Here is an 8683-nt window from a genome sequence, read left to right as displayed (position 1 = left end):
CCACCCTCGCTCTCATCCCTCTCTCTCCTCTCTGATGTGTTTTGCTCCCTCTCTTTCTATTCACACCACCCTCGCTCTCATCCCTCTCTCTCCTCTCTGATGTGTTTTGCTCCCTCTCTTTCTATTCACACCACCCTCGCTCTCATCCCTCTCTCTCCTCTCTGATGTGTTTTGCTCCCTCTCTATTCACACCACCCTCGCTCTCATCCCTCTCTCTCCTCTCTGATGTGTTTTGCTCCCTCTCTATTCACACCACCCTCGCTCTCATCCCTCTCTCTCCTCTCTGATGTGTTTTGCTCCCTCTTTCTATTCACACCACCCTCGCTCTCATCCCTTTCTCCTCTCTGATGTGTTTTGCTCCTGATGTGTTTTGCTCCCTCTCTTTCTATTCACAGCACACTCGCTCTCATCCCTCTCTCTCCTCTCTGATGTGTTTTGCTCCCTCTCTTTCTATTCACACCACCCTCGCTCTCATCCCTTTCTCTCCTCTCTGATGTGTTTTGCTCCCTCTCTTTCTATTCACACCACCCTCGCTCTCATCCCTTTCTCCTCTCTGATGTGTTTTGCTCCCTCTCTTTCTATTCACACCACCCTCGCTCTCATCCCTTTCTCTCCTCTCTGATGTGTTTTGCTCCCTCTCTTTCTATTCACACCACCCTCGCTCTCATCCCTCTCTCTCCTCTCTGATGTGTTTTGCTCCCTCTCTTTCTATTCACACCACCCTCGCTCTCATCCCTTTCTCCTCTCTGATGTGTTTTGCTCCCTCTCTTTCTATTCACACCACCCTCGCTCTCATCCCTCTCTCCTCTCTGATGTGTTTTGCTCCCTCTCTATTCACACCACCCTCGCTCTCATCCCTCTCTCTCCTCTCTGATGTGTTTTGGCAACATGCAGTGTGGGGGATAGGGGCTCCCTCAGAGGGATTGAGGGTGATGGAGGTTTGGCTTTGTCTGATGGCAGATAAAAGGCTGTCAGGGAGAGATGGAGAAAGGTGGAACAAGCACCTTGTTTACACGCTAAGAGGGAGAGAGGCCCTGTTCCAATGCTTTGAAGATGCACCTTTACTTCCTTCCGTCTTTCTTTGGGAGAACCCACTGATCTGACATGATTCGATAGGTGAAAGCCAAGTCATGTTTTCATCCATTCAATCATATTAGATCAGTGCTTACTTTAAGAAAGGGAGGAACTCTGCCTCTACCCTTGCATGTAAACCAGATGCTGATTAGTTTGTCTTTGAAGTATTGGAAGTGGATCAGAGTGTGTCTGATCATTCTGTCTCTTATTACGTATACCAGAATGTTTCTATTGGCAAGAACATACTCACCTTTACCAATTAGGGCAAGAATGCAGGTTCTACCAACTAAATACAACCTAGCACTCTGGTACCCTGCAAACCATGATCTGTTTTGTATCTCACATGATGTAATAGAGTATATTGCACATATTGTTAATGGTTTCTATTCATATAAGGACCAGTACATATGTAACCTTTATTTAACTAGGCAAGTCAGTTAAAAACAAATTTGTATTTTCAATGACAGCCTAGGAACAGTGGGTTAACTGCCTGTTCAGGGGCAGAACAACAGATTTGTATCTTGTCAGCTCGGGGATTCGATCTAGCAACCTTTCGGTTACTGGCCAAACGCTCTAACCACTAGGCTACCTGCCGCCTCACATATCTAGACATGACCGCCTCGTTGACCATATAGCTAGTGAGATGAAACAGGCAGTACCACCATAAGTGCATATTCAAACATTCTCGTCAGAGGAGGCTGATGAAGATGTGTTGTGTTTTCTTGTATACCAAATATGTCAGATATTGTTGTTGTGGAGGGAGGCCAGAAGGGGGTGCTACTTTGGAAGTAGGTTGCTTTGACACCTACATGAAGCATACCTTGGCTGCTAAGCCCCATGTCAAGTGGAAACATAGGCTGACTGTATGTAGCCTTCAGATTGCAGGGCTACATAGGACAAAGGCAAAGCAGCTAGCGAGGTACTGCGCCGTTGTAGAGCTCATGGGCAGCCTAGCTTCATGGTGAAGGTGCTTTCTATGTCCAGATATCCGTGACCTTTGATATGTTTGAATCATTCTCGACTATAATGTGATTTGTGGATTCAAATAAAGTATGTAAAGTGTGTGTCATCAGCACCCAACTAAAACAGGGCCAGAACGGAGCAGAGCAGAACAGAGCAGAGCAGAACAGAGCAGAACAGAGCAGAGCAGAGCAGAGCAAGCCCCTGCAGAGGAGATGGTAGCTGCTGATAAGAGTCACACCAGGAGCAGAGTGATGAGCTCACACACATTCCAGGGGAGTGGCAGAACAGACAGCACAGGCCTGCGGAGGAAGTACATCACGTCGAGGAGAATGCCCTCCACTGGTAGATAGGAGAGGGCCTGTGTAGGTTCTAGGGGTTGGATTCAATAGTTCTAAGCTGCTTCCTTTACACATTTCCTTCCCTGCATCACCACTGATCCACAAGAACTTGTATTGATATAGGACCTTGCATCAACTTGTATAGAGCTTCCCTAGTCTCCTGTTATCCAGACTTCAGATAAAAGCAAATGTATGGTTGTTACAGTCAAAACAAAATGGCTCAATGACAACCTCTGTACAGTTCAGAAGAACGCAAAAAAATGAATGGCCACCTTATGAGAAATGTGAATGCAAATAACCTTATTGGGGATGGGGACTTGGCTTAGAAAGGGACCTGGTATGTGTGCGCGAGTGTGAAAGCGACCGGTGCAGGAGACTCACCGCTTTAGCGAAGACTCCCATGAGCTCGGGGAACTGGTGTGTTAGCAGGGCCAGCATGGCGGTGAAGGAGCAGAGACCAGCCGTGAAAAGGATGAAGAACGGCAGCTCCTTCTTAGGATACACCGACACCTCATGAAACACTGCTTCCACATGAGAGAGAGCGCATCAACACACTGTACATACTTTATTCACACACACAGTATTATCTCATACCCCTGAACATTGACTCTGGTACTGGTACCCCGTGTACAGTGCATTCGGAAAGTATTCAGACACCCTCAGCTTTTTCCACATATATATATATATATATGCAAGTTCAAACCCCCGAGCTGACAAGGTACAAATCTGTCATTCTGCCCCTGAGCAGACAGTTAACTCACTGTTCCTAGGCCGTCATTGAAAATAAGAATTTGTTCTTAACTGACTTAGTTAAATAAAGGTAAAAAAGAACAGTGGCCTCCATCATTCTTAAATGGAAGGAGTTTGGAACCACCAAAACTGGCTGCCCAGTCAAACTGAGCAATTGGGGGAGAAGGGCCTTGGTCAGGGAGGTGACCAAGAACCTGATGGTCACTCTGGCAGAGCTCCAGAGTTATCCTGTGGAGATGGGAGAACCTTCCAGAAAGACAAAAATCTCTGCAGCACTACACCAATCAGGCCTTTATGGTAGAGTGGCCAGACAGAAGTCACTCGTCAGTAACTTAACCTGCCTTGAGTTTTCGCTACCTGTATTTGACAGCTTGCCAAAAGGCACCTAAAGGACTCTCTGGTCTGATGAAACCAGATTGAACTCTTTGGCCTGAATGCCAAGCGGCATGTCTAGAAGAAACCTGGCACTATCCCTACGGTGAAGCATGGCGGTGGCAGAATCATGCTGTGGGGATGTTTTTCAGTTGCAGGGACTGGGAGACTAGACAGGATGGAGGGAAAGATGAACAGAGCAAAGTACAGAGAGATCTTTGATGAAAACCTGCTTCAGAGAGCTCAGGACCTCAGACTGGGGTGAAGGTTCACCTTCCAACAGGACAACGACCCCAAGCCCATAGCCAAGACAACATAGGAGTGGCTTCGGGACAAGTCTCCGAATGTCCTTGAGTGGCCCAGCCAGAGCCCAGACTTGAACCCGATCGAACAGCTCTGAAAAGACCTGAAAATAGCTGTACAGCGACGCTCCCCAACCAACCTGACAGAGCTTGACGGGATAAGAAAACTAAGAAAACTCAAGGCTGTAATCAATGCCAAAGGTGCTTCAACAAAGTACTGAATAAAGGGTGTGAATACTTATGTAAATGTGAGTTTATTTGTATTTTTAATAACTTAACAAACATTTCTAAAACACTGTTTTTTCTTTGTCATTATGGGGTATTATGTGTAGATTAACGAGGGAACATTTTAGAATAACGCTGTAATGTAACAAAATGAGGAAAAAGTGAAGGGTCTGAATACTTTCCCAATGCACTGTGGACAAGTTATCATTAATCATTGTGTATTACATTCCTTGTGTTATTATTTATTTATTCATTCCTATTCATTTGTTTCTCTCTGCATTGTTGGGAAGGGCCGTAAGTAAGCATTTCACTGATAGTCTACACCTGATGTTTACCAAGCATGTAATAAAACACTGCTTCCACATGAGAAATACAGAAAGTCAACACACTGCACACACAGTTGAATCCAGAGCGTCTCTTACTTGGTAGCAGCTCTCTGTCTGCGGTCTCGGTACAGATGGGATATGGGTAGAAGAGGTGTCCTTTCTCCAGAGGGTAGGGGATCATTCTAAAAGCTGGGGAGGAAAGAGGACACAGCAGTCAGAATAGGTTCAGTCAGGTACAAAGGTTTCATGTTCAGCTCAGAAGTGTAGTGCACCATTAGAAAACTCTGAAAATGTGTGTTGTACTCACTGCCCTGAAAATGTGTTGTACTCACTGCCCTCAAAATGTGTGTTGTACTCACTGCCCTGAAAATGTGTATTGTACTCACTGCCCTGAAAATGTGTATTGTACTCACTGCCCTGAAAATGTGTATTGTACTCACTGCCCTGAAAATGTGTATTGTACTCACTGCCCTGAAAATGTGTGTTGTACTCACTGCCTTGAAAATGTGTGTTGTACTCACTGCCCTGAAAATGTGTTGTACTCACTGCCCTCAAAATGTGTGTTGTACTCACTGCCCTCAAAATGTGTATTGTACTCACTGCCCTCAAAATGTGTATTGTACTCACTGCCCTCAAAATGTGTATTGTACTCACTGCCCTCAAAATGTGTATTGTACTCACTGCCCTCAAAATGTGTATTGTACTCACTGCCCTCAAAATGTGTATTGTACTCACTGCCCTCAAAATGTGTATTGTACTCACTGCCCTCAAAATGTGTATTGTACTCACTGCCCTCAAAATGTGTATTGTACTCACTGCCCTCAAAATGTGTATTGTACTCACTGCCCTCAAAATGTGTATTGTACTCACTGCCCTCAAAATGTGTATTGTACTCACTGCCCTCAAAATGTGTATTGTACTCACTGCCCTGAAAATGTGTATTGTACTCACTGCCCTCAAAATGTGTATTGTACTCACTGCCCTCAAAATGTGTATTGTACTCACTGCCCTCAAAATGTGTATTGTACTCACTGCCCTCAAAATGTGTGTTGTACTCACTGCCTTGAAAATGTGTGTTGTACTCACTGCCTTGAAAATGTGTGTTGTACTCACTGCCTTGAAAATGTGTATTGTACTCACTGCCCTCAAAATGTGTATTGTACTCACTGCCCTCAAAATGTGTATTGTACTCACTGCCCTCAAAATGTGTATTGTACTCACTGCCCTCAAAATGTGTATTGTACTCACTGCCCTCAAAATGTGTATTGTACTCACTGCCCTCAAAATGTGTATTGTACTCACTGCCCTCAAAATGTGTATTGTACTCACTGCCCTCAAAATGTGTGTTGTACTCACTGCCTTGAAAATGTGTGTTGTACTCACTGCCTTGAAAATGTGTATTGTACTCACTGCCCTCAAAATGTGTATTGTACTCACTGCCCTCAAAATGTGTATTGTACTCACTGCCCTCAAAATGTGTATTGTACTCACTGCCCTCAAAATGTGTGTTGTACTCACTGCCCTGAAAATGTGTATTGTACTCACTGCCCTCAAAATGTGTGCTTGTGTGTGTTACAGAGTAAAGGCAATGTGTAACACAATGAAGTTATGGCGTATGAGGTAAAGCGGATGTTGTGTGTGTGTGTTACGCACTGCCCTCCCAGGTACAGTGGAGCAGGTTAAGGGCCCCCTCCACCCTCTTCCAGTGCTGCAGGTGAAAGAAGGCGTATGCTATGGCCTCACTGTCCCCTCGCTTCAGAATGTGCTCTGGAGGCAGTATTAAACTTTTCATTTCTAACAGGTACTGTGGAAGACAGAGAGAGAGTCAGTAAGTACAATATAAAATGGACAACAGAAACATACTTTTTAATGCAACTTTTAACCAGTTCTTACAACCAGGAGAACGTCGATCAGCATTCAAGTAGCACCATTATACGCGTCGTAGTAGTAGTAGTAGTAGTAGTGGTTAGTGGTAGTAGTGGTAGTAGTGGTTAGTGGTAGTAGTAGTAGTAATAGTGCTACAGTAGTAGTAGTAGTAATAGTGCTACAGTAGTAGTAGTAGTAGTAGTAGTAGTAGTAGTAGTAGTAGTAGTAGTAGTAATAGTGCTACAGTAGTAGTAGTAGTAGTAGTAGTAGTAGTAATAGTGCTACAGTAGTAGTAGTAGTACAGTAGTAGTAGTAGTAGTAGTAGTAGTAGTAGTAGTAGTAGTAATAGTGCTACAGTAGTAGTAGTAGTAGTGGTGCTGCATTATTATTATTATTATTATTATTATTAGTAGTAGTTAGTGTTGCTGCAGTAGTAGTAGTAGTGGTGCTGCATTAGTAGTAGTAGTAGTAGTAGTAGTAGTAGTAGTAGTAGTAGTAGTAGTTAGTGTTGCTGCAGTAGTAGTAGTAGTGGTGCTGCATTAGTAGTAGTAGTAGTAGTAGTAGTAGTGGTGGTTAGCGGTGCTGCAGTAGTAGTAGTAGTAGTAGTTGCTAGTGGTGCTGTAGTCAGTGGTGTAAAGTACTTAAGTAGTACTTTCAAGTATTTTTATTTTAGTAATTTTTGGGGAATCTGTACTTAACTATTTATATTTTTGACAACTTTTACTTCAATACATTCCGAAATAAAATAATGTACTTTTAACTCCATATATTTTCCCTGACACCCAGAAGTACTCGTTACATTATTAATGCTTAGCAGGAGAGGTAAACGGTCTAATTTACACACTTATCAAGATAAAATCCCTGGTCATCCTACTGCCTCTCATCTGGTGGACTCACTAAAAACATGCTTCATTTCTAAATGATATCTGAGAGTTGGAGTGTGCCCCTGGCTATCCGCTTTTACATTTTATGGTTCTCTCTGGTTTGCTTAATATACAGAATTATAAGTGACTTATACTTTTAGACTTTTACTCAAATAGGATTTTACTGGGTGACTTTCACTTTTACTTGAGAAATGTTCTATTAAGGCATCTTTACTTTTACTCAAGTATGACAATTGGGTACTTTTTCCCCACTGGCTGCAGTAGTAGTTGTTAGTGGTGCTACAGTAGTATTTGTAGTAGAGGTCGACTATAGTAATAGTAGTAGTGCTATGGAAGTAGTAGTAGTAGTTATGGGTTCTGTAGGAGTAGTAGTAGTAGTAGGAGTAGTAACGGGCTCTACAGTAGACGTAGTAGGAGTAGTAATGGGTTCTACAGTAGTAGTAATAGTAGTAGCAGTAGTAGTAATGGGTTCTACAGTAGTAGTAATAGTAGTAGCAGTAGTAGTAATGGGTTCTACAGTAGTAGTAGTAGTAGTAGTAGTAGTAATGGGTTATACAGTAGTAGTAATAGTAGTAATGGGTTCTACAGTAGTAGTAGCAGCAGTGCTACAGTAGTATTTGTAGTAGAGGTCGACTATAGTAATAGTAGTAGTGCTATGGAAGTAGTAGTAGTAGTTATGGGTTCTGTAGGAGTAGTAGTAGTAATAGGAGTAGTAACGGGCTCTACAGTAGTAGTAGTAGTAGTAGTAGAAGGAGTAGTAATGGGTTCTACAGTAGTAGTAGTAGTAGTAGTAGTAGTAGGAGTAGTAATGGGTTCTACAGTAGCAGTAGTAGTAGTAGTAGTAGTAGTAGTAGTAGTAGTAGTAGGAGTAGTAACGGGCTCTACAGTAGTAGTAGTAGTAGTAGTAGGAGTAGTAATGGGTTCTACAGTAGTAGTAGTAGTAGTAGTAGTAGTAGTAGTAGTAGTAGTAATGGGTTCTACAGTAGTAGTAGTAGTAGGAGTAGTAATGGGCTCTACAGTAGTAGTAGTAGTAGTAGTAGTAGTAGGAGTAGTAACGGGCTCTACAGTAGTAGTAGTAGTAGGTTCTACAATAGTAGTAATCATAACGGGTTCTACAGTAGGAGTCGTCGTAGTGGTGCTACAGTAGTAGTAGTAGTAGTAATAGTAATGGGTTCTACAGTAGGAGTCGTCGTCGTCGTGGTGCTACAGTAGTAGTAGTAGTAGTAGTAACGGGTGCTACAGTAGTAGTAGTAGTAGTAGTGGTAGTAGTGGTAGTAGTAGTAGTAATGGGTTCTACAGTAGGAGTCGTCGTAGTGGTGCTACAGTAGTAGTAGTAATAGTAATGGTAGTAGTAGTAGTAGTAACAGGTTCTACAGTAGGAGTCGTTGTCATAGTGGTGCTACAGTAATAGTAGTAGTAGTAGTAGTAAACGGGTTCTACAGTAGGAGTCGTCGTGGTGGTTCTACAGTAGTAGTAGTAGTGGTAGTAGTAGTAGTAATGGGTTCTACAGTAGGAGTCGTTGTCACAGTAGTAGTAGTAATAGTAATGGTAGTAGTAGTAGTAGTAGGTAAACGTTGGTTCTA

At 42.9% G+C, this 8683-nt stretch overlaps 1 protein-coding gene across 8 annotated transcripts in view; it reads right to left on the bottom strand.

Annotated features, from left to right (window-relative positions):
• The window catches only part of LOC124033617 (suppressor of tumorigenicity 7 protein homolog), a 92809-nt gene that overhangs the window by 775 nt on the left and 83351 nt on the right, over positions 1-8683 (bottom strand). For 7 of the 8 annotated variants that reach the window (XM_046345776.1, XM_046345729.1, XM_046345785.1 and 4 more), the window contains 3 exons: positions 6004-6154; positions 4447-4539; positions 2757-2899 (listed from right to left, as the gene is read on the bottom strand). In XM_046345776.1, coding sequence (XP_046201732.1) covers positions 2757-2899; positions 4447-4539; positions 6004-6154 — 387 coding nt within the window. The remainder of the gene's footprint in view (positions 1-2756; positions 2900-4446; positions 4540-6003; positions 6155-8683) is intronic. The other variant, XM_046345749.1, reaches the window with a different exon arrangement.

The sequence above is a fragment of the Oncorhynchus gorbuscha genome, linkage group LG01 (assembly GCF_021184085.1).
Source record: "Oncorhynchus gorbuscha isolate QuinsamMale2020 ecotype Even-year linkage group LG01, OgorEven_v1.0, whole genome shotgun sequence".
In the NCBI taxonomy this organism is placed as follows: Eukaryota; Metazoa; Chordata; class Actinopteri; order Salmoniformes; family Salmonidae; genus Oncorhynchus; species Oncorhynchus gorbuscha.
Note: the sequence above shows the minus strand (reverse complement) of the source record. Positions and strands in the feature narration are given on the sequence as shown.